General features: G+C 33.4%; 1 protein-coding gene across 1 annotated transcript in view; it reads right to left on the bottom strand.

The window, feature by feature from the left end:
• The window catches only part of LOC145521911 (uncharacterized), a 488447-nt gene that overhangs the window by 175993 nt on the left and 284589 nt on the right, over positions 1-27865 (bottom strand). The window contains exon 2 of the mRNA XM_081530877.1: positions 17553-17660. Coding sequence (XP_081387003.1) covers positions 17553-17660 — 108 coding nt within the window. The remainder of the gene's footprint in view (positions 1-17552; positions 17661-27865) is intronic.

The following is a 27865-nucleotide window of genomic DNA, read 5'->3' as shown; positions in this document are numbered from 1 at the left end:
AATCTAACATTGTAACCAACAAATACCTAATATGTGTGCAAAGAAATCTAGTCTGAAAGAGCTAAAATTAGTCAATGTTTTATAAATTGCTGAGAGGAAAGACAAAAATTAAGGTGAAAATATTATTCCAGAGATATATAGGAAGTCTCTTTCAATATTCTTTCTTTGGAACTATTTGGTATGAGAGTACGCATGTCAAGCCCAACAACCTCCCAGTCAAATTCCCTTCCATCTGAACTAAATAAAATGAAATTGCCTGTGGAATGAAAAGTTGCAAATATTGTCTTATTTAAACTCATGAGACACTTAAGTCTAAGCTGCACAATCCAGGTTACGGGAGGCTTGGGAATTATCTAGTTTTATTTAAACTGTAGTCTGAAAAAAATGGCGGCTTTCCGTGTAGCTCAGTCGGTCAAGAATCTGCCTGCAGTTCAGGACATTGGGGTTCAATTCCTGGGTTGGGAAGATTCCCTAGAGAAGGACATGGCAACCCACTCCAGTATTCTTGCCTAGAGAATCCTGGAGGGTTATAGTCAATGGGGCACAAGAGTTAGACACGACTTAGCGTCTAAACCACCACCACCACTGAAGAAACTAGGAATAATGAGTTTTTCCTGAAAGTTGGGCAAATATGTATTATTTTCTTTTGAAGCCTGTTTTGCATAAGAAAGTACTAATTTAGAACTTCGAATAAGCTTATTTACTTTAAAATTTTTATTTGTAAATAAAAATAGAAAGGGCATTGCTGCTGCTGCTAAGTCGCGTCAGTCGTGTCCGACTCTGTGCGACCCCATAGACAGCAGCCCACCAGGCTCCGCCGTCCCTGGGATTCTCCAGGCAAGAACACTGGAGTGGGTTGCCATTTCCTTCTCCAGTGCATGAAAGTGAAAAGTGAAAGTGAAGTCGCTCAGTCGTGTCCGACTCTTAGCAACCCCATGGACTGTAGCCTACCAGGGTCCTCTGTCCATGGGATTTTCCAGGCAAGAGTACTGGAGTGGGGTGCCATTGCCTTCTCTGAGAAAGGGCATTAGCATAGAAAGGGCATTAGCATGGGCTAAATCAAACTTTCTGCTTCATTTTTTAAATAAAGTTTTATTCAAACATAGTCATGCCCATTTATTTTCATACTGTCCATAGTTCTTTTCTTGCAGCAAAGACAGAGCTAAATAGTTGACACAGAGATAGCATACGGATCTGAAGTAAGAATATAATAAAATAATTTAAAATTTGTTCTTGTACTTGTTATAATTGCCATTTTATACCTAAAATAATACACTCAATGTTATATAATAAAAGGGCACTCAAGGGAAAAAAAGATAGTTTTTAAAATATAAATTCTGGGAACTATGTGTGTTTATTCATGTATTTCTTCATACATATTATGGTGTAGAAAAAAAAGATATACAAAGTTCTCATTTCCTCATAAGCATTAGTTTCTTTTTATTCAAGTACAGCAGCTCAATCATTTTTTTTTCCTTTTTTTAAATTCCTGGCTAGTTTTTATGATAAATTCAAATTTTCCAAAGAAGGAGAAAAAGCCATAAAAAAGTCACAGCTTTCTTTCCCATGAAGCAGGGCGTCCTTATGGTTATAGCTCAATTAAAAAACCAGAAACACTCAAATGAGGTACTCAACTTTCATGCTAAGGGTGGCTGTCAGAGTCATTGTGGGAGGAAGGTGACTCCATTAGCTCTCTTTAAAGAAGCCATCAAATAAGCAGCCACTGCCTTTTTTGTGTGTTTTGAAGTCTAAGGGGTGACATGTTCATTCGTTTAATACTCTTCATTGTGTAATGACTTCTTACTGAGAATTTCATATTTATACATTATAATTTTGATTATAACAGGTGTTGGAGATTCTGGAGATAAACGAGGAGAACACTAGGAGAAAAGATAGTATACTGGCACTGAACACAAATAAAGCCAGATGACCCAAGAGTAAAAAAAAAAAAAGATAAGGGTTAGCAACATTTTACTGGGTTCCTTCATTCTATCCTGGCCTTTTCTAGTTATTGCTTCTAAATTTTATTCAAAGACTTCATTATCCTTTACTAGTGCTTCTAAAAATGAGGCATAGAGATCATCTGCTGCTGCTGCTGCTGCTGCTAAGTCGCTTCAGTTGTGTCCGACTCTGTGCGACCCCATAGACGGCAGCCCACCAGGCTCCCCCATCCCTGGGATTCTCCAGGCAAGAATACTGGAGTGGGTTGCCATTTCCTTCTCCAATGCATGAAAGTGAAAAGTGAAAGTGAAGTCGCTCAGTCATGTCTGACGCCTAGCGACCCGATGGACTGTAGCCTACCAGGCTCCTCCGTCCATGGGATTTTCCAGGCAAGAGTACTGGAGTGGGTTGCCATTGCCTTCTCCAGAGATCATCTAGGGATCCTTGAAAATGAAGATTCTGAAGGTCTGAAACAAGGCCTAATGGTTTCTATTTCTGGCAAGATCCCAGGAGACTGATGTTTTTGGTTCCAAAGAACACTCTGAATAGAAGACTTTAGATGACATCAATAAGAACTAAAAATTAGCAAATTAGAAAAAAAGGCAAATGAAATGCCCTGGAGGAGACTTTGGTTGTTATTTGATTACTTGTGTATAAGCAATTAAAAAAAAAAAAAAACACTAACAAAATTTAGTTCAAGAGGATTTTTCTACAGATATTCTTAGCAGGCATGATTGTTTTTTCTATACATAAAAATATCCTTCCAAATCCACAAATAGCCATTCTACTTCACTCTTAAAATGTTTCTGGATTGCCACAATCTAAGTATATTTTGGGAAATGCTCTTAATAAATATAGATGAGCAAAACATTTTCAGTTAACTCTCTAAGTAAATTTTAGAATTTCCATATAGTCTTCATAAAAATATTTTGATATTGAATATTTTTCTTACTCAAGGTTACAAAATATTAAGCTAATTCATATATCAATATTGTATTTTACTGATGTATGCATTCATGTATATGTGCATATTATTACATGACAATTCTATTCTTTACACTAATTCAATGTATAATTGTCAAAAGAAAATCTAATCCTTCTAAAAAACATATCCAAATAAGTAGATAAATATATTCTTTATAGTTTAATTTTTTAAAAACAATAAAAACTTACAGAAAATATTAGAGCTCTCCAGTTTCGAAAAAGAAAGCCATAAACTTTAATATGGGGGGGATGTTTATTTAATTAAAACCTGGACGGTAAAACAGATATTCAAAAAAGATAGTATAGTATATTGTTTACTATGAAATGAAACCATATTCTAGAGAATATACATGTACTCTGTGATATAGAAACTCCTTAGTAGTGTTTGCCTCTAAAGGTACAAGACATTATCAGAAATTCCACTACAGAAAGCGAAAAGCAGAGCAAAATTATGACTGATTTCTGAAATATTAACAATTTCTGCTGAGGATCACAAAATCTATACTGTAGCCATCACTGTATGTGCTTAACCGTTAGCTGTATTTTACATAAGTTCATGGAAAAAAAAAAATCATGTTACATTTTTCATGAAGAGCATACCTATGTGGAAAGGAAATAGCAAGGAGTTTCAAGAAATTCTTTTATGAATTTTGTTGAACTTCATCAAAGTCATAAACAGGAGATAAAGAGTATTATTAAATTTCACAGGAGGAAGTAAGAAATCCACTTAGCCTGTTGCTAATCTCTTAAAATTCTTCCAATAAGCACTGATAAAGATATAAAATCTAGGATTATCTGATATTCTTTCTTCTACTCTTCTTAATTCTCCCCATTGATTTAAGCCCTAAGAGAATAAGAATGCTTGGAAATATGGCTAGAGAAAAACTATTCTGAAACTCTAAACACATTTGACATTCAAAAACAATGCATCTTGAGATCCTTACATGTTCTTAAATATTATAGCAAATAATTTCCCCCATAATTGCATTAATACAGAATTGAAAGAAGAAAGCAATTCACTTGATGTACCAATTTTTCAAAAAATGTTCAAAACTTTAAAGTTCAAAAACTTTAACTTTACTTAAAGTTAATTAAAATAGCTACTTACATAAACTTTTTAGCATTTAATTAAAGATATAATCAGGAACTGACTAGAATCTTTAATTTATTCACCATTTCTATTCTCTAGTAAAGAAGCCCACCTACAATTTTTCTTAGATCTGTTCATTTTTTTCTTAAGAAAACTGCTAGATATTCACTCTCATATGTCTTATGTATGTGATGATAGCTAAATATTTGTTAAATGCATATTATTTGCCTATTTCTACTCTTTGTACTATCACACCAACACAGAGTTAAAAGGCTTTTAAAAAACAGTAGTAGAACAATAAGGTAACAGTTGAAATATACTAGATGTCAAATCACCACTTGTTGTGAAAAGATGTATCACATATACTAAACTCTTTTTTACCAGTAGCACAAGTGTTCATCTGTTTCCCGGAAATCAACATTTGAAAAAATTTCTCACTGTTGTTTACTATACTTCTATTTCAATATTTGTGATTTCTTCAGACTCATTTGCTTTCCTTTTCATGTGACCATATTATCTAAGTATATATTTCCTGGGGAATTAAGATATGTGAAAAAAGATAATAAAAAAGATATTTTCTCTTCTAAATTGATCAACTCTGCATCTTTACTATGATGCCCCTGCATGTGTCATAAGGCATTAACCTCAAATATCAGCTGAAAATGTAGGAAGAAGAGATTTTAAATACATTTCTAGTATGAAGGACAAACATTTTAATTGGTCCTGAAATATCTAAAATAAAAATATATAACTATGTTAGGTAATGTTGTATAATTTGGATGTAGACTACAGAAAGCCTCCAGGTAGCTCTATCAGAAGCAACTGAATTAATTTATGACAATCAGACAATCTGAAAGATGCAAGCAAAGGGAAAGAGTTTCTGTTAACAGGATGCATTATTTCTTCAAAAGTCTTTGCTTTGATCTCTCTATATGACAAAAGATCTGCTTTGGTTTCAGAATATAATACAGATGTCAGAGATGATTGATGGAAGTGGGGACGGAGGAGAGGTTTATAGGACTAAGCGACTGAAAATACCAAATGAGTATGTACTGGTACCATTTTATTTTTATTGTTGTCACTGTTGTTTCTCTTTTCATCTTGGCTTTACTGTTAACTAAAGTTTAGTAAAAAAAAAAATTCTCTACATCTTGAATTTTGGTTCTTACTAGCTACTGCTTTCTACAGACAACTAGCACAATTTTTTTTTCCAGTTATGGTATAGACAATTATTACTATAAATCGTTTTACCACACCCTTTTTGCTCTCAAGTGAGATGCTTTTTTTCTGCTTTTTCCTGTGTATAGTGTTTGGGACCGTTTGTTTCCTAAACCAGAACAAATGGAGATAGCAAACTTTAGCTCCAAGTTACTATTGAAAAGTAACCTTTTTTTCTGGAAAGCAACATTTTGCTTGCAATCAATATTCAGTGTTCTCTGACAACTTTCAAAATTGTTTTTCTAGTCAGTGTTGTATTGAAAAACACAAATTTAAGAAAGTTTAATATTTTGGCATGATTTCTTAAAAAAAATTTAGATATTTTCATATGCAAAGAAAGAAAAGAATATGATCTGCTGTCTGGGGAAGAGTTCTCTACTGGCAGCATAGTGCCCCCTAAAGTTATTCTTGAGAGAAAACGACACAATATCTCAAAATGAATAATATGCCACTTAAAAAGTATCACTACTTCAATTCATTCTGTGAAATACAAAAACCTTCTATAAAATAATACATACAAAATAGAAACCATACAAAATTTTTGTTTCATGTCAATGATAAATTTAATCAGAAATTAAAAAATACCCTTTTGCTACTGAGTTTCTATTCTATGCTACTGAAAAAATAAAAACACAGAAAAATATGGTAATGGCCAAAGACTCAGTTAAATGTTTACTCTAACTGCAAACTATGGTATGCCAATAACATCTTGATAATGTTAGTTTCTGAATGGAATACGTTTGCTGAAGGAGGGCAAAATACATTTCAGATGCAAGTTTGCACCTAATAAAATATAAAGGAATATTTGTATTTGTATTTGTCTCAGATCAGTAACTGAACAATCAACAAATATGGGGAAAGTATTCAAAAGGAAAGTATAAAAAATACATTAATAATTTATGGCTTTATTACTAAAGTGCATATATTTGTAAATTTTACTTTGAAGAATACTAGATAAAATATTGCATTGCTCTTATGAAAATGAGAATAATATCAGTTTGATATCTCAAAACAAGCAAGCAGTGGCATTTTTCTCTTTCTTATAAATCAATTTTCTTTTTAAAAGAAAATTTAAATCTCTTACCTTTTAGAACAAACAGTAAAGTTTATATCAACTTCCAAATATACTACAATAATAACACCCTGTCTGAAAGATGTTATACATACAATATAGAGTTTATATGTATATTTCTCTTCCTTAAAATTTGAGTTCTTTAAGACTAATTTTTCTTACTGCTTTTGGTAGAGCCTTAGCACAGTACTGATTCTGGATATATACGATAGAGACAGAAATGACACCTTTTATTACTGGGTCTATTCTGCCTCTGCATTTATTTTATTTAGGATTTGAAGTAAACTTGTCAAGATTGGAGGAGAGATATTGCAAAATGGTTACCCAAATTAAAGTTTTAATATCCCATAGCTCTTAAAATTTATTCAATGATGATAATGCAATCTAAGTATAGTAGGTAAATCTCAAGCCTCAACTTTTACTATGGTTGCAACATTTTGCTTGCAATCAATGTTCAAAGGCAAAGCATCACAAAAACTACAAAAATTATACACTGGAAAAAAATAAAGACTATATTCTAACTAGAAGTCATTTTGCTATAATATACTACTGATTTTATCAGTGAGAGATGGAATATAAACAGTACTAATTCTCACATTATACAACTTTGGGGGGCAATGCACAACCAGTGGAAATAGACAAGAGTACACTTTCAAGCCCCACTTTTGTGGTTATGAATCCATCACAGGCTGAAAAAGAACCAAAATTCCTTTAAAATTGGGAAAATCCTCTGACTTTAAACTAAATTATTCCCAGGTCAGTCCATCTTTAGATCTAGGTACTCAAACATTTTTCTGAGTCTTGGAAGTAAAAGAAAATAAAAACATTTCATGATTGAGCACTTGATAATTACTCATCACTGTAATTTCATGTATGACTTAATTTAATTATCACAATAAACTTGTGATTATGCACTATTATTTTCATTCTTGGCAGGCAGTGTGATCAATCCCCAGCTCAAATTAGTTCTTTAAACGGCTCAAAGTCAGAATGCTAATAAACAGCAAAGTTAGAATTAAATATCTTTTTTCTTACTTCAAACACAATGCTCTTTCTACTTCTTCACACGAACAAATGGATAACAGAAATGGTTGAGAACTAAATAAATCAGTGGAATAGATCTGAGTACTTGCCCATAACATCAAACCATTTGTATGATGAGACTTTATGAATGTATCTAGTTTGTTTTGGAAGTTTTGGGTAGCTATGCACTTTTATTCCTATATTTATCTCTCAATGTAGTTCTTAAGTATCATCTAAATAAAATAATTTTGAGGACATATTCTTGATTCTTCTAAACCTAGTTAACTTTGCTATCATGCTTCATATTCTTAATTTATAGTTTCTCAATATTTCAACTGGTTGTGAAAAAGGCAAAAGAAAATAGTTTAACTTTTTTCAATATATCTCATTCCCACTACTACTCTGAAAAACATATGTTCCCGTATTTTATTATTCATCATAGTCTTCGTCCTAAATATGATCAACTTAAAATACAATAACTAACTTTTAAAAAATTATTATCTAGCTTTCTATGATCTTGCAATTTGTTCATCCCTTCATTTTTCTAATTGCATATTTCTAAAGGTTATAAAAACTGAGTGATACAAAAACTTTAATATAGTGCTGTTAACTTCAAAAAGTTTTAAACTTGTGTCCAGAATATAAATATATCCCTAACTGACACAATGGAATTTCTCAAAATAGAGAAATGTCTTAACAATTAACATGGGTGCTTTTTGATAAAATTCTAATATATATATGTACAATACATAACCCAAAATATACATATATATGTCCAAAAGTACATCATAGAGAAAAATATGTATGCAATGCTAACTTTCATAAATTGAGCCCAATTTTAAATGAACACAGTTATAGTATGGATAGTTGTGACATGATTGAGCCTAATGATGTTTCAAAAATCCTAAATCTGCAATGTAATTTGTACGACCAAAAATGTATTTTAAAAAATCTTTTTTTTAACTCAAGTGAGAGTTTTAGTGAAGAAAAGCAAATTTCAGAAACCATATATTTATTTTCTTTCATTAAAATGTTAGCCATAATTAGAGAAAAGTTCTTTATCATTAACATGTTAAAGCAAAAATCAGTTAATCAAAAATCATGCTCCTTTCCACTACTAATACTGGATCATGTAGCTTATTTTAATGCTTCCTGGCCTATCATGAAGGAAGTTTTGGTGTTGGCATAATTGTGCTTTTTTTCTTCTCTGAGCCTGTGTTTCAGATAGCCTTTCATTCAGCCTGCACAAGGTGGAGAGTCTGCCCTCTAGCCCACTTTTCTTTCTCCCCCCGCCTCAGATCTTTGATACCTGGATTATTTACAGTTAATGATTTCTTTCATGTTCAAAATAATTCTTCTGCTCAGAGTGATTATATACAAGCAATCTTTTTCAGTATCTTTCTTTTAATTATGAATCTGTGTATATTTTTCATTAAGTGCTGCCAATTTCAAAGAGAATATTTCCCAGGAGGTACATTAGAAATAATCTCACAAGCAGAATATAAGAAGACAGAATGATTTTTAGAGATTGCAAAGAGCTATGAAAAAAGACATCAGTAAAAGGAAATTCTATCTTGAGAGCTAATTTGGAAAACATTCTTAAATGTAAATTAAATAAGTATAATATATGTGTAACAAGTTAATCAACCTGTGGTATTGAACTGCTGTAACAAGTAGTCTCAGTAGATCCCATACATGAATTTTCTTTTGACTATACCAGGTTACTATTTTCTCTTAGTAGAAAAAGAAGCATATATACATATATAAATCTGGCTAAAATTAACAGACACCACACCAAGTGTATTGATTGAGATTTTGTTCTCCTTTGTTAGAAAACACACACACAAAAGAGGTAGAGAAAAAGTAACATAGAGATTGGCATGGGGTGAGGGGAAAAGGAATGGGGAGTTACTGTTTAATGGGCACAGATTTTCTGTTTGGGATGATGAGAAAGTTCTGGAAATAGTGGTGATGGTTGTACAACAATGTGAATGTACATAATGCCACTGAATTGTACATTTAAGAATGATTAAAATGGTAAATCTTAGGTTATTTGTATTTTACCATAATTAAAATATATAGATATAGCCTATTGGTACAAACACCAAGAATGTTGTATAATAAAGCTATGATTAAACCAGAAAAAATAAACACACACACACACTCACAATTGGAAAACCTCTGGCAAGTAAAAATCTGACAATGTTCTTTTACAAATATTGGAGGTTTAAAGTATCATTCTTAGTCTTCAAACCAGAATTTTTCTCTTTCAAAAAAGTTAGCCATATAGAAAATATCTTTAATGAAAATAACTTGGCAAAAAATATTACTTAAAGAATATACATCATTTATCAAACATCGTTTAGGAAATGATGCTAAATGAAATTTAAGAAGCTTGTCAAACTTTAAATATCAACATAAAAAATGTTTCTCTTGTTTTTTGATATATGTGGATTGTTCCCTGTAGAAATCCCATTTATTTTACACTAATCAATTTCTTTGTATATTATGGAAAAGTGCTAATTTAGGATTTTTCTGTTTTGAAATGAAAAACCTTGTGCTTGTTTTGAGCCTTTTTAAAAATATGCAATGATTTTTCCGAACAAGATATAGTATCAGTATAGAAACAGATTTCTTTACTTAAAAAATGAAGTCTATTTTAGAAATGTTTTGTTATTTTTTCCCATATCGACTCATCGGTAGTACACTTTGCCAAAACATTACCAAATCTCACCTAAGCTATGAAGATATGAAGTCAATTAGATTTTCACATAAAGTATCTGGATAAATGCTAGAAAACTTAAATGGTCAAAATTTTTATATTTTTTATTGATGAAAAATTTTCGGAAAAAAAAACAGATTTTTAATCTCAAGGAAACCAATCCAATCAAAATTTATTTTTATTAATGACTGATTCATTTACATTTCCTTTGAATTATGAAAGCACAAATGCAGCATTAGCTAATTAGCCTGTCACTTAATCACTGAGTAATTACTTGTCACCTTAAAGAATTATGAATATCTTAGTGGAAAAGAAAAAAAAAATTCACTGAAATTTAGGACTTTTAAATATATCATTTAATAATTTGACATTCTACAAGCACACACTCAGCAATCTTGTGGTGAATGCATCTGCGGCAAGTGGGTCAATAAACTCCATGAGTTCTCAGGCACACACTTGATGAAGCGCTGGCACATCACCAGATGATCAGCCAATGGCAATATGATTCATTGTTAATTTTTCACCTTGGTCAGACACATTTAAAATTAGTGAAATTCTCTTATAATTAGTTTCTATGAATAGTAACTTTCTATTAGAGAATAGTTTTCCCTTGAAATATTACTTCACATTCATTAAAAAGCATTCTCCTATCTTTTCAAAGTCTAATGCCTGCAATGACATTAAACTTTAAAAATGTGTTTCTTTCAGAACAGATATTTGCTGTACATTATTCCACTACAGGGTAAATGTTAAACATTATAGTTTGTTCTTCATCGATTTGTTTTTTTTTATTTAACTATGTGTGTGGAAATTATACATGCATGATTTTTGTACACACAATGATTTCCTTTGCTAACTATTTCCATTCTGTTTGACATTTATTGTACTTAACAATACATCTGCAGTCTACATCTTTTATGACATTAATTTATTGTATAAAAAGATTACCTTATGAAATCATGCAGCCCACAAATAAAGTTAACATCTGTTATCTTTCCTTTTAAATTTTATTATGATGTAGGCCTTCTAACAATTTTAAGCAAATTTAACTAGCTTATATACCTGCTTTATTGAAAGATTTTGTTTTTGTTTAGTTTTCTGAAATAGCACTTTTTTCCCCTTGATGGTAAAAATATAATAACAATACATTATTTTTTACAGTGATATGATTTTTATAATTTTTTTAAAAAGGGTTAAATGTAAGCCCACAACATAAAATGAAAACTAATGTGTGCATATGTTAGGGTATATTACATAACTTTTTATAATCATATTTCTAATTTTGTCTTGTGATTATGTTTCATGTTATCTAATACATGTTTTCATGCTTTAGAATTGGCTTTATGATTTTAATTTTAATTACTGTCCAATATACCATGAATTCAAAGCAATACAATCTAGTTTTTCAACAGTTTTAGGCTATTTAGGTTGTTTTTATTTATTTATGAAGCAAATTAATTCATGCAACAGACTTTTTATCTCTTGAAAAAAAAGTATTTATTTCTCTGAGATAAGTTCCATAGAGTTGCATGCTTAATCAATATGAACATAATCATTGAAAATATTTTTGGTATATTGTTTCAAGTAACATATTTTATCAAATTCAGTGGTCTACTGGTATGAAATATCTGTTAATTAGTGTCGGGGGTAATCCAACAGTTTTTAAATAGTACCTCAAAACTGCTTGAATTTTTATATACTGATTATTGGCAATAGTAATCTATTTTATTAATAGATGTTATTTATCATTTGTAATTTTATTTCTATTGTTTGTACTACTTGCTAATTTATATTATAAGAGTAAACTTTTCATATTTATTAAAATAATCCTTTAAAATTAACTTTCAATAAAAATACATCCCCACCCTTTGATTCTTATTTTTATATATAAAATTTGAAATATAATCATATCAATAATTTTCTATGTGATATTTTTCAATCTTTGGAAAGTATCAAAAGTTATCATTTTATAAACTGATAAATAGTCTATTTTCCTTATACTGTGCTTTGTATATTTTATAGGCAATTTATTAATTCATCATGATTCCACACTATTGCGTTGGCCAAAAACTTCATTTGGGTTTTTTGATAAGATGGTACAGGAAAACCAAAACAAACTTTTTGGCCAATCCAATAATATTTTACTCAAATATTTAATTGTTATAGGCAGATAATATTGCATTCTATATTCACAAAAGGCTATCATTTCAGAGAACTAGATGTCTTATTTTGACTTTACTCAATTCAAAGGAAGTATCTCTTTTCTCCCCACACTGAAACTAATCCTTCTGTTGACCTGCTTAGAGTCTGGTTTCAGAAATATTGAAAAAAAAAATGTGTTTACATTTCTCAGTTAAATAAGATAACAAAAATTTTTATATAGATACATGATTCTGATATTTATATTCTACTACTCTTTGTTCTTAAATTGCTAGAATAACTTAAATATATATAATCACATGTCAAATTTCAGTTAAAAGTCCCTTAATAAATATTATAGTCTCTTTTATTTCTATTATGGATTTTCCAAATTTGATCTAGGGAACCCTTTAGCAAAGATTTCAAATTTTCCATCTTACAGAATCAGTTATTAGTATAATTACATGTATTAATCATTATCCTTATAAGGATAATTACTATACCTAATTTAGATATCTTTTATATAATACTTCTAAGCAAGCTATATAAAAATAATCTCCTCATTGTATACTTGAAGAAAAGCATGATCCAAAAGGATTCATGCACCCCAATGTTCATTGCAGCACTGTTTATAATACCCAAGACACGGAAGCAACCTAAATGCCCATTGACAGAGGAATAGATAAAGAAATGGCACATATATACATGCAATATTACTCAGAGATTAAAAAAAAACGAAATAATGCCATTTGCAGCAACATGGATGGACCTAGAGAGTGTCATACTGAGGGAAGTAAGTCAGACATGGAAGGAGAAATATCATATGACATCCCTTATATGTGGAATCTAAAAAGAAATGATATAAATGAACTTACCTACAAAACATGTAGGTAAGTAGACTCACAGACTTAGAAAATGAACTTATGGTTGCAAGGGGGAAGGAATAATTAGGAATTTGGGGAAGGTCATGTACATACTGTTATATTTAATATGGATAATCAACAAAGACCTATTGTATAGCACATGGGACTCTGCTCAATGTTTTGTGGCAGCCTGGATGAAGAAGAGTCTGGGGGAGAACGGATACATGTATATGTATGGCTGAGTTCCTTTGTTGTTCACCTCAAATTACCACAATGTTGGTGATTGGCTATATTGCTGTTGTTCAGTCACTCAGTCATGTCCGACTCTTTGTGATCACATGGACTGCAGCATGCCAGGCTTCCCTGTCTTTCACTATCTCCCAGAGTTTGCCCAAACTCATATCCATTGACTCGATGATGCCATCCAACCAGAAGGATGCTCTGTCACTCCCTTCTCCTCCTGCCCTCAATATTTCTCAATATCAGGGTCTATACTCCAATACAAAATAAAAAGTTTAAAGTTACAAAAATAAAATAAAATGGCAATAAAAAAGAAAAAATAATATAATAGCTATAAATATATATAATACATATAGTGTATGCTTTTATACAACAATGTATAGTTATACACTAAATTGAATGATATAGTATAGTGTATGCTTTATATACTGATATAATACTAATTAAAATATAATTAATATGTTTCAAACACTTATTTTTTTGTTGTTGTTCTGCTTTACATTTTTATCTTTACCTGCATTCAGTTCAGTTCAGTCACTCAGTCGCGTCCGACTCTTGTGACCCCATGAACCACAGCACACCAGGCCTCCCTGTCCATCACCAACTCCCAGAGTCCACCCAAACCCATATCCATTGAGTCAGTGATGCCATCCAACCATCTCATCCTCTGTCATCCCCTACTTCTCCTGCCCTCAATCTTTCCCAGCATCAGGGTCTTTTCCAATGAGTCAGCTCTTCACATCAGGGGCATAAATAGTTGTTAATAATGTCAAAATAATTAAATATTTGAAAATGCAAAATATCATAATAATTAAGGCTATCTGTAGGCTACAAAGAGCTTTAAACATATGTTGATGATATTTTTATTTTTATGCCCCAAAATAACCCAGTTTTTAAAATTATTTTCAGTAATTTATTTCTTATCAATACATAGTTTAAGCTTGAGATTTAGGGAGTTCTTTAATATGCTTACAAATATTTTACTTTAATTTTTAAATTTAGATTTCATAATCTCTGATTGTAGGAACATGATGTTCTTTGTACCAGTGTAATGAAGGAGAATAAAATAAACCAAAGGAAAATCACAGAGCATGTATAAATAAATACACAAGTTTCAAATTTTTGCTGACACAGTATGTTCTTTTTCAGATTAGTGAATATATTCAAGATACTGTGATAAACTCAAGATACTGAAAAATTTCTGTAATACTGTAATCCTTTAAGTGTCATGCAGTTCATTTATACCATCCTACCTTTATCAGAGGCAACAGTGGCAGACTTTATTTTGGGGGGCTCCAAAATCACTGCAGATGATGACTGCAGCCATGAAATTAAAAGACGCTTGCTCCCTGGAAGAAAAATTATGACCAACCTAGACAGCATATCAAAAAGCAGAAACTACTTTGCCAACAAAGATCTGTCTAGTCAAACCTATGGTTTTTCCAGTAGTCATGTATGCATGTGAGAGTTTGGACTATAAAGAAAGCTGAGCTCTGAAAATTGATGCATTTGAACTATGGTGTTGGAGAAGACTCCTGAGAGTCACTTGGACAGCAATGAGATCCAACCAGTCCATCCTAAAGGAAATCAGTCCTGAATATTCATTGGAAGGACTGATGCTGAACCTGAAACTCCAATACTTTGGCCCCTTATGCAATGAACTGGCTCCTTGGAAAAGACCCTGATGCTGGGAAAGATTGAAGGAGGGAAGAGAAGGGGACAACAGAGGATGAGATGGTTGGATGGCATCACTGACTCAATGGACATGAGTTAGAGTAAACTTCAGGAGTTGGTGATAGACAAGGAGGCCTGGCGTGCTGCAGTCCATGGGGTCACAAAGAGTTGGACATGACTGAGCGACTGAAATGAACTGAACTGACCTTTATCACATCCTAGAAATAAGCACACTAGGATTTCCTTCTGGTTTTTCAATCTCTAAAGCGTATTCTGGTATAAAATCAGATGGCTTAGGGCTCTACGTTAAAGCCAGACTCTCATCAGACAAACCTAGAAAACCACAGTTTCCCAGAACAAACCCAGTGTCTACTAAGCAAGGAATTCCAATTTGAGAAAAGATATTATTCAAAATATCCTTGGTGATTTTTATAGCTTTATAGTGTATATAGCTGAAGATCACTGACTGAGAATAATAGTAGCTTCTGTCTCCAAAGCTCAATCAAATAGAGAAATGAAGGAAAATACTCAGCCCATTTACATGACCAATCAACCAATCAACATCATTTATTACTTGAATTCTGTCTGTAAAGTAATGTGTTTGAATGTAGTGTCAGTCACCTAATAAAAAATATAGCATAACCCTTGGTCCCAAGTGCTATAACCTATATGTATAGAGAAAGATGCTGTATAAGTAGTGAGCAATATCAAAGACAAGCAGTATCAAGACACATACACACACACACACACACACACACATACATGAATGCAAGTAAAATTAAGGAACTTTGAATAAGATCAGCGGTCTGTTATCAATACAATTCTTGGTGTGCTCTTTCTCTATTATTTAACTATATGTGAACCTATATTTACCTCAATAATGTTTTTAATTAAAAATGAGTTAAATCCTTGTTTGGACACATGTCATCAGAGTTTGGAGGAGCATAAGATCATCTACAAATAATGTATTCATAGAAGGCATTAGCGAGGACCCAGAATTTTAGCTAGACTTTTAAAAATGAGCACTGTTAAATAGACAGGAAGAAGTGAAACATTCAAATCAGAAAACTTAGGAAAAGCAATCACTGAGAAAATGAGATCAGTTATCAGCAAAGAGAAGGCAAATTTTGGTGGGAACTTGATTTCAGATAAAATAATCCTGAATTCTAAGACTGTTCTCACAGTCAAAGTTAGAAGTCAGAAGTCAGAGTCAGAAGGATTTCATTCTCTGTGCAATGTGGAGCCAATCATATTTAGCTGAAACTCTTGGAGTCTGACTTTCTTTTAGATAAGAGAGTACAAGTTGGCAAACTTGAAATTTCTTGATTCTTCTTTGAATCCTTTTGTCTTCTAAACATATATAAATTATTGCATACTATTGTCCATACCGACACCAAAACGTCTAATTCCATTTTACCAGTCCAGACTATGTTTGCAATCACTTAAATTTATTTAATCACATAACAGCAATCATATTTTGAAGAATAAATGGTCGACAAAATAAATATGGAGTTAGAACAGCTACAGAGAGAATATACTGCTTGTTTTCCATCTTCTAAATGAGCAAAGTACTAAAAACTCTTTCAAAACTACACATAGATTCCATCATGAATCATTTAGATATAAGCACTAATCATTCAGAGAAGTATTCCTATGGCTTTATCAGGTGGAAAGAATAACAAGCAATAATTCTTTGTAAAAGATATTCTCAATGGAGGTAAAACTAAAATAAGAAAAATGCCTGTCACATAGAGAAATAATAAAAATAATACTTGTGATTAAAATCCATTCATTCTTGGGGCATTTAAAATTTAGGAAATTTAGCAAGACAAAAGATAGTAATTTTCTAATTTTATCCTACAAGATATTTTAAAGCAGGATACAATTTCAATGCTCATAATTAGAGAAACAGATATAGATATTTATGTTGCAGTTCTTTTTTAAACTTCAAGTTAAATTTGAATGCGATACAACTTAGATGTAAAACTTCCCCATCATGAGGAAAAAGTAATGTAGTTAAGAAGAATTATACGCAGCCCACAGAATGAAAGACTTGGAGAAAAATAACTAAAGCAACAATAAAGTCTAAATTGAATGCATAAAATGATAATTAAGAGAAGACTAATTCCAAATATTTCAGTTAGACAATAAATTTAACTGCTTTATATTTAAATATAAACTTATCCATTAGCAGGCAATTTACACTAGTGTGCAAAAAGTTACTAACCCATAATTACGCATTGAGTTCCTCAGTGTCAGGCAGTATGGAAAGCAAACCCCAAAATGAAAAAGGAAAAAAGAAGCACAATTCCCTGATGTTATGAAGTTGTGTATCTAGAATATGGTTATCCAAATATGCCTATTGTTAAAAGTCATAGGCAGACATCTAGTTCAAGATGGCAGAGTAGAAAGACGTGTGCTCATCTCCTCCTGAGAGAGCACCAAAAGTGCAACTAGCTGTTGAACAACCATCCACAGGAGGGCACTGGAACCCACCAAGAAAAGATACCTTATGTCCAAAGACAAAAATGAAGATGCGATCAGATAGTAGGAGGGGTACAATTGCAATAAAAACAAATCCTATACCTGCTGGGCGGGTCTGCAGTGGCTCATTGAAGAGACAGGGGCACTGGCGGTGACAGCCCTGGAAGGGCCCAGGCAGAAGAAGCAAGAAGAACCACAATCCCATGGTGGCTAGAACAAAAACCACATTACAGAAAGTTAATCATGATGAAAAATCAGAGTTATATCCCAAATGAAGAGATGAGATAAAACCCCAGAAAAAAACAATTAAATGAAGTGGAGATAGGAAAATAATTTAGAAAAATGATAGTGGAGACGATCCAAGATCTCAGGAAAACAGTGAAGATGGAAGAAATGTTTACCAAAGACCTAGAAGAACTAAAGAACAAACAGAGATGAACAATACACTAGAAGGAATCAATAGCAGAATAGCTGAGGCAAAAGAACAGATAAATGACCAGGAAGACAGAATGGTGGATATCACTGCCACAGAACAGATTATAGAAAAAAATAATGAAAAAAAAAAAAGAAGAAGACAGCCTAAGAGACCTCTGGGACATTAAACACACCAACATTAACATTATCGGGGTCCCAGAAGAAAATGAGAGAGAGGAAGGATCTGAGAAAATATTGAAGAGATAATAGCTGAAAAATTCCTTAACATGGGAAAGGAAATAGTCAACCAAGTCCAGGAAGCACAGAGAGTCTCAGGATAAACCCAAGGAGGAACACACTGAGGCACATAGTAATCAAAGTGACAAAAGTTAAAGACAAATTAAATAATAAAAGCAATAAGAGAAAAATGACAAAGTACAAGGAAACTTCCATAAGGTTATCAACTGATTTCTGTACAGAAACTCTGAAAGTCAGAAGGGAAAGGCATTATATATTTAAAGTGATGAAACAGAAGAACCTACAACCAAGAATATTTTACGCAGCAAGACACTTGTTCAGATTTGACAGAGAAATCAAAAGCTTTTCAGACAAGCTAAAGTTAAGAAAATTCAGCACCACCAAACCAGCTTTACAGAAAATGCTAAAGGAACTTCTCTAAGCAGGAAACACAAGAGAAGGAAAAGACCTATATTAAAATAAATCCAAAACAGTTAAGAAAATGGTAATAGGAACATACATATTGATAATTACCTTAAATGTAAATGGATTACATGCACGAGCCAAAAGACATAGACTTGATGGAGAGATGAAAATATGTGCATATATGCACTTCCATTTAACACATCACTCTATTTAACCCCCCAAATTGTATGTAATTATTTTGTATTGTTAGGTTAATCATGTTTCCATGATGGCTTGCATTGTAATGGTCTTTTTTTTTTTTTTGTCTGCCTAGTGATTGTGCATGGTGGCTCAGAGGTTACAGCGTCTGCCTGCAATGTGGAAGACTCAGGTTCGATCCCTGGGTCGGGAAGATCCCCTGGAGAAGGAAATGGCAACCCACTCCAGTATTCTTGCCTAGAGAATCCCATGGAGGGAGGAGTCTGGTAGGCTACAGTCCACAGGGTCGCAAAGAGTCGGACACGACTGAGCGACTTCACTTTCACTTTCACTTCATCATGAAAACTGATGTCTTCTGCTACTGTGATTTTTGCTTAATATAATAATTTTATCATGACTGTGTGCTTATTTGTTCAGTCATGTCCAACTCTTTGTGACCCCATGAACTGTAGCCCGCCAGGCTCCTCTGTCATAGGGATTCTCCAGGCAAGAATGCTGGAGTGGGTTGCCATACCCTCCTCCAGGGGAGCTTCCCAATCCAGGGATCTAAGTCAGGTCTCCCACATTGCAGGTAAATTCTTTACTGTCTGAGCCACCAGGGAAGCCCATAAATATTGGAATGGGTAGCCTAGCTCTTCTCCAGGTGATCTTCCCAAGCCAGGAATCAAACCAGGGTCTCCTGCATTGCAGATGGATTCTTTATCAGCTGTGCTACAAGGGAAGACCTTATCATGATCGGTCAATAGGAAACAATAGAATTATGTATCATGAAAATAATGATACAGTGAAATAACAGAATTCTGTATCACTAACATTGAATAATAGGAAAACCTGTAAAAAAAAAACAATCAGGAAGCATTTGCTAAAAATACATATATTCATTAATATTACTTAGAGTCTAAATTCTGAGGTGTAGTGAATTTTCCTAGGCTCAGAAATACTTTTAACAAATATACCAAGTGATATTAAGGATTAAGCAAGTTAGAAAAATACTTGTCTATTGACTTTAGTTATTGACTACTAACCTAAAATATACATGCATGTTTTCCTGATACTCTATGAACAATAATTTAGATTGCTTGGTCATGGGGTCAATGACCTAGGTTGCAAATCCTCTTTTTTTCATCACTTTGATAACACTGACCAATGCCTGAGTTGATAAACTCAGCCTCACAATTCTCCACTATGATGCTTTTCAGAGCTCTTCACTGGAGAGAAATAAAGTTTATTTTTTACTCCTTTTTCACTCTGGTTTTTTGGCACAGAAATAAACACTTCATAGAAGAATTCCAGTTTAAAGAATTAGAATTTGGAAAAGGAAAATTTTCTAATGTATCGCTTTCTTACTGCTGTGGTATAGCTGATAGTTTATTTTTATAAGGGCTTTATTATTGGCTATTTATTATAATATGCTTCTCACTGGTTCAGCTGCATCAGAATAATGTGTAAAATAAAAATTATAATAGCTGATCTCAGAGCCTCATTCTGACTTAATAGACATGGTTTGGAGAATAGTCAAATATTAGTAAATAGTAAATGAACACCCTCCAGTTGATTCTAATGCACAGTCATGTAGTGGAAATACTTCTAGAAAGCCATTAATTTTTCAGAATGGTTATTATACTTCCTCTCCAGCTGGCAAAAAGATGTAGTCACATTGTGTAAGGAAAGCATAACTTTGGAAAATGACCACACTGGTCTAGATTCAGGTATTTTATATTCACATGTTTTAGGTTGATATTCTTCATATGTATCTTATATTTAAATATATAGATATGTAAATACACACACATATACTGCCTGGCAAATAATTGCTACAGTACAAATTGAAGGGTAAGATCTATTCCCTCCTCTGATTCACATTCCTTACTGTGTTTATAGAACTCTGGTAGATAGGTTAGAACACTGGCCAGCAGGTAATAAATGTACCAAGAAAAAAACCATACCCAATATTCATATGTGTTAATTCTCCTTATACAATGACAAGATCATTTTCACCCCCTACCCCCACCAACAGTTATTGTTGCTGTTTTGTTTTTTAGTTACTAACTCATATCTGCCTTTTTTTGCAACCCCATGACTGTAGCCTGTCAGGCTCCTCTCTCCATGGAATTTCCTAGGCAAGAATACTGAAGTGGGTTGCCATTTTCTTCTTCAGGAGATCTTCCTGACCCAGGGATTGAACCCATGTCTCCAGTACTGCAAGCAGATTTTTTACCACTGAGCCACCAGGGAAGCCCTCCAAACAGTTATACCACACTAAAAGTGACAGTTCAAAAGTTCTCTGATACATGTATCCATACACAGATCTTATAATTAACTTTTGGTGATTTATTCTCAAATATTAACAGAATAGACATTGCATTATCTAGAATGAAAATCAGAGAATGGTATAATCAAGTCAAAAACAAAAAGCAAAATCAACAAGTAGACAATAGAAATAATAGAGAAGGTGGAATTGACACACAGTTCACAAAGTGATCTTACAGTTATGAAACAAAAGCAAGTTATAACAGAAAAAAGGTATATAATCGGAGAACAGCAGAAAGCTCTTCTCAAAGTTAAAAATACAAAAGCAAAAACTAAAAATTCAACATAATTTTTAATAGAAGTCAAGAAAACTTTCTGGAAAAAGAGAATGTCATAGGAAATTGACAAGTAAAGTCAACAAATTTACAACATTTGATTAGGAGTTCTGATAAATTAATATGAGCTCAAGAAATAAACACCTTATCAGAGAATTATAAAAGAAAAGCATTTAATGGAGACAACTGAGTTTTCAGCTTAAAATTTATCTCTCTCTTTCTTTCCATCTATCTATACCTCACCACAAAAAGTAAGGGGAAGAGTAGAAAGGACCATACTATCAAATATCTTACTAATACTTCATTTCGTAATCAGGGTTAAAAGAAAAGATTGTGTGTGTATGTGTGTGTGTGTGAAAGAGAGAGAGAGAGACAGACAGACAGACAGAAGGGAGAGAAACAGAAAGACAGAGAGAGACTAAATGGTGGAAAAAAACGAGTGGAATACTAGGAGACCCATGTAACAGAGCCAACAGAGAGAAAGAGAAAAATGGAAGAGAAGAAATCTTCAATGAAATAATTTTAAGACATATCCTAGGACTGGAGAACATTAGTTTACATATTATACAAGCTAAACTAAAATGCCCAGCAAAAACAGATTTTTAAAATATCTACACCAAGGGACATTTTTATGATTTTTCAAAATATGGGGAAGGAAAAGAAGATCCTTAAACCTTTCCAATAAGCAGTGGGAAAAATGAGGGGATTCTGTAAAGAAAATATATAAGCTACATGAATGACAAATTCCTACTCTATCCAATTGCTTTTGAATAGCATACCACGCTGTACCTTTTCACTGATTCTAATTATAATATACCCTATTTCACATAAAGAGAACAATAAAGAGGCAACGCCAGGGTGAGAGGGGGTGAGATATGTGGATGAGGCACTATAGACTTTTTCGCTTCACCTTTGCTTTTCTCTAAGAAATTCTGAATAATGCTTTTTCTTTAATCCTAAAATGAACTGATCATTTTAAGATTCAGTTCTCATTCTGGCTTTGAAGTTTCCTTTTCGACTTTAATTACCTTTGATGGTAGGGTATGAATCTTTTGCACAGAAGAATTTATATACTTAGGTTAATATAGCATAAATTAAGAAAAAAGAAGAGAAAACTTTTGCTTGAAGCAGCATTTTAAATTGTAAGGACACATCACATTGACACACACTCAATAATAACACTGAGCAGCTTTTAACTAAGCTGGTAAGTGCTCTTCTTCCCCATCCCCCACCCCCTTGGAGACAGCTGCCCCTTCCAGCTCATGTACTGTTTTTTGCTGATAGACTGATGTCTTTATTTAGGGAGTTATAAAGAATTGCTTCTAGTCATCAGCAGTTTCAAAAACTAGCCATTGAAGGAGGGATAAAGCCTATTCAGAAGATGGATGACAGCTTTTCATTTGAGGATCATACAGAAGGATATTTCCTTCTATAAAAATAGATTCTTGCAGTGTAGCTTGAGACTTACATCTTGCAAGGGATTGCCACTCTAAAATACAACATTGGAAACTGAAGACTAAAAGACAGTGACATTCTTTTTTTTCATGTAAAAAGGAACACACATAACAAAATTGTTTCAAATCAAATTATACAACTTCAACTTATCATACAAAAAAGGTCTCTGAAATTTGTGCTTATAATTACCTTTTTTTTTACAACATTAAACTTTAGGAATAAATGGCTAAATTATCTTATTTAAATAAGCATTTTGTTTTCTAGGACCCAATTCTGTCTAATGCCAATGATTATATAAAACAGTTTATAACTAGAGAAAAAGAAAGAGAAGTGTGTGATGAGCACAAATGCACAGAGTATTGCTTTGTTATCTTTTATTATTTAAGAAAATGACAAATACTCTCAATCAATTAGTAAAATAGGAAATACATGAATGCCACTAAAACTGATTAATTTTGGATGATGATATTTTTCTCATTAGTTTTTGACAATCAGAACTCAATTGGCACCCCTTGATAATATTTCTATACAGATACTGGTCAGCAATTTTTTTTTACAAGTTTCTCTTTTCTGTCCACTTCTAAATCTCCTGTGTTATATCCTACATAAAACTAAGACAATTCAAGTCTAGCATTTGATTTTTATACTTGACACTGTTCCCTTTCCCAAGTTTTAGAGAAACAGTATCTTGGGATTCACATCAGGTTCTACAGTCCAAAAGCTGGAGATACTACTCTTTTTTTTTCTTTTTATTTATTACATTTACCGATAATAAAATGCTTTATTTTCTGCTATAGGATATTGTTATGAGTCCCTATCTTTTAATGTTGAGAGAGAGTGGTTTCTACCTCTCAAATAATTTAGAATATTTTAATTCTAAGATTACATTCTGTTCAGAATACCACCAGCACTCACACTCCCAACCATTTTCATTGAGATGCATCTATATTCAGATAGTCTTTGCAACCCTAAGTCCGTGATCAGGCCACCCAAGATGGCTGTTTTCTTGCTATCTGTATCCCTCTGTATCCCTGCAATGCAGGAGACCTGGGTTCTATCCCTGGGTCAGGAAGACCCCCTGGACAAGGAAATGGCAATCCACTCCAGTATTCTTGCCTGGAAAATCTCATGGATGGAGTTGCCTGTTGGGCTACAGTCCATGGGGTAGCAAAGAGTCAGACACGACTGAGTGACTTTCACATACATACATCCCTGCTGAACCAGTGCCTGCTTCACCTACACTTTACTCAAGTAACTGACCTTTTCACATACTTGTCCCAGGCCCCAGCTAGGAGACTGCTCTAATCTTTAGATAAGAACTTCTCCACCAGATAGCTTATCAAAGAGGTGATGAGGTGTGTGCCCCTTTGCTTGTTTCTTTGTCAACTGATGGGCCAATCTGATGTCTGTTCCCCCTAAAAGTGGTAACTTCACTCTCCCAGAGTAGTGAAGACTGCTACCACATCCTGCCTCCATCTGCTTCATGGTAAGTGTCACTCCAGGACCTTGCTTCAGACATGTAAGAGCTCCCTAGCCACTAACTCATTGTTATCTCTCGTGGTAATTCTGGGCTCTTTATTCTGTCCCTACACCAGGCAAGCACAGGGCTGTTAAGCCTGCAGGGTGAAACCCAACACAAAGGCATTGGGTAGAATGACTTTTCCTTGAACTGTGTCATCTCTATATGCTGGTATTCATAACATATCTTTGTCCACACCTAGTCTTCAGGGTTGCTGATGTGTTGTTCTTTGCTCCTGAATTCAAGCTCTTTCTTGGTTCAGCTCTCTTTCAACCACTTTGGACCACACTGAAGGTTGCTTGGAACTATTTCAGATTGCTTGAGCATCTTTACCATCTTTTTAATACTGTACTCCAGCGTACAAGGAATCAAAGTGGCAGATAAAATTGAGGCTGCCTAGTCCACTGCCATTTCATGACACGGGGGAGTTGAGTGGTTGCTGCACCTCCAGATTTTAGCTAAGAGTAGGATATAGGGCTCCTCTGATATTAGATAGAACTTTAAAACTTTCTGGGATTACTTAGTCAGGAAGAGTATAAAACCATCTTAATACCATATACCCAGACCTTGAATTTTTAACATCAAAAACAACAAACTTAATTTAATTGTATTTAGCCATAAGAAAATCTCCTCAAGAAGACTTATGATTTACCTAAGGGAAAAAGGGAAGGTCATAGGTTTAAAGAAATACAGATGAGGAAAAATACACATCAGTAAATATATTGAAATATTATCCTACAACATATCTTGCATTTGTAGTTGATCACCACATTTGCAATGTGTGTGTTTTAAATTGGGCCCTTCTTTGGGTCTGGAAGATCCCCTAGAGAAGGGAATGGCAATTCACTCCAATTCCTGCCTGGAGAATTCCATGAACAGAGAAGTCTGGTGGGCTACAGTTCATGGGATCACAAAGAGTCAGAAACAACTGAGCAACTAAAAGTCTTTCTAAATTTGATGAAATTCATTAGCTAGATATAGAACATAATAACACACAGAATTAAATTAATTTTGAATGGTGGTTCAGTACTTTGATTAATAGACAACCTAGAAAACATTAAAAAATACTTTACTTTTCACATCCACAAAACAGAAATAATAATACTTACATATTGATTATCAGATTAGATGTTAGACTACATATAAAGAATTCTGGCAACACTGGTAAATGGCAGCTATGTAGGCTAGCAAAGCATACTGATACATTTGTAGGAGGTTTTAGGAAAAAGATGTTAACAGATTGAAATTGCACGTTACACAGGATATTTAAGAATATATTATTATGAAGATTACTTTTAGAAAGAAATTATTCTGTATATAATTACTGAGTGTTCTTAATCCTCTCATCCTGCTTTATTTTTCTTAATAGCACTTATCACCATGTTTACATATTTTTTCTCTTGACAATTGTCTCTCACATCCATCATAATGGAATCCATATGAGCATAGGGACTTTCTTATGTTCTCGCTATGTCTCCAGTACCAAGTACAGAATACACAAATAAGAGGAAAAAAAATTAAAAAGTGAATTAGTTTTTATCAATTGGATTTAGACACTCAAAAATATAAGCTAAGAAATATATTTATATGTTTGTTATTTAAGTTTACTTGATGGTGAATATGTAAATTTAAACTTTAAAAGCAAACAATCTAAGCTTGTCTCTTAATATCCCCCTGCTGCTACTAAGTAGCTTTCCTAGAAGCCAACAGGAGGTAGCTTTAAACAAAATGATTTAGTGCTAAGGAGAGAACAGAAGTGTCTTCCTGGTAGCATTCAAACTAGAAATTATTTACCTGAGTAAATTTCTCCCACCACATCAACACAGTGAACTTTATAAAAAGAATCTGGAAAGCGAGACATAGTTTCATACTTAGAAAAGATCTGTTCTTACTAGATTAGAATCTTTACAGTTTGCTTTAGCCTACACATGTTTAGAGGGCTTCCCAGGTAGCACTAATGGTAAAGAACCCACGTGCCAATGCAGGAGCCAGAAGAGATGTGGGTTTGATCCCTGGTTTGGGAAGATTCCCTGGAGAAGGAAAAGGCAACCCTTTCTAGTATTCTTGCATGAAGAATCCCATGAACAGAGGAGCCTGGTGGCTATAGACCATAGGGTCACAAAGAGTTTGACACTACTGAAGTGACTTAGCACACACACATGTTTAGGCATTAGCAAATAAGAACAGAAGAGTAGTAAAAGTGCCTTGATAAATCTAATTATTTTAATTGCTGAATTTTCAACTATCACAGAAGAAGGGTAAGTCTTTGTGATCCAAATGTTAGCACTCATGTATTAGGAAGGATTGATGACAGCAGAGAACTTGGGCTACATTGACACAGATGTACAGCAGTCCAAAACACAGAAAACAATTGTTAAGAAAAGAGAATACAAGCCAGAAGTAGAACAATTAAGTGAGATCTTGGGAAAGGATGGACACATGCAGATGCAAAGACAGAAAGGCAGCATCCAGAGACAAAACAGAACACCACGGGCAAACAGCCAGAAGATCGCATAGGTATTTGAAGAATTGAGCAGAGGTATGTTACCAGATGTTTAATAGCTGGCACTTCCAATTTAACAACATGAAGGAAAAAAAACAAACATTTGTTGCAATTGTTGATTTTCATGGTATAAATTACCCCCACTGTGTCTTATGTCACCCTAAAAATGTTTAAGAACTAGACTGCAAGATTCTTGAAAATGTATCCCGTGGCTCAACCTACCAGTTGTGGAGAGTAATCATATCTAGGTGAACATGTGGCATGAAGGTCCTACTAGAAATGCAAGTGAGAACATATAAAATTTCAGGCTATTGAATTCAGACTAATGAATTTGCTTTTAATTCTGCAGGAAATGATGACCTGTAGTGGGCTTTGAGGGGTGTGATGTGTTCAGACCAGACTATCCACAGGCTTTATACTGTTAGAATGAGGTTAATGAATTATAAACTAAAAGCTAAAAGAGAGCCATATATTTCAGATTGCCAGAGGAAGTACACACTGAATGTATAAATGTAGTTAATGGGAAATAAATTCCTTTCATCGTTTTCCTTTTCCCTCTAGTGATATATTTTTGAAATAAAAATCTTGTATTAAAATAGCTATTTTACTCCCTTCTCACTTACATTCCTTTAACTCTCTGTTACACTTACTTTTCTAAGAGACTGCTATGCCTTGGCATAATGGAACTTCCCCATGAAAGAGAATGGAAAAAAACATAAAAATGCTGCTGTTTTGTTTGGCTCTGTATCTATCAATAAACATATCTTTAGGTAACAGTTCTGTTTAGTTTTGTTATGCTTACCAGAACGTATTCCTGTAACCATCCCTGAACTTAAATTAGACTATCTATAGTAGTGGTAGAAGGAACAACAACAACAAAATCAGAGGCAACTGTGGAAAGAAAGGAAGAGGCAAGCACAGAGGTGCTTCCTCAGGGACTTGTTGACATTTTCATTAAGGAGGCCCATTTCTTAACCTCTATGATATGAAAATCCACACAGACAAATGTTAGCTGTTTGATACTTATATTCATTTATATCTTGTTTTGCCCAAATTAATGTGAACTCTTTAGACTTTG

The sequence above is a fragment of the Giraffa tippelskirchi genome, chromosome 9 (assembly GCF_054371585.1).
Source record: "Giraffa tippelskirchi isolate mGirTip1 chromosome 9, T2T-mGirTip1v1.2.pri, whole genome shotgun sequence".
NCBI classification, from domain to species: Eukaryota; Metazoa; Chordata; class Mammalia; order Artiodactyla; family Giraffidae; genus Giraffa; species Giraffa tippelskirchi.
The sequence above is the reverse complement of the archived record's forward strand: the minus strand, read 5'-3'. Positions and strand labels throughout refer to the sequence as shown.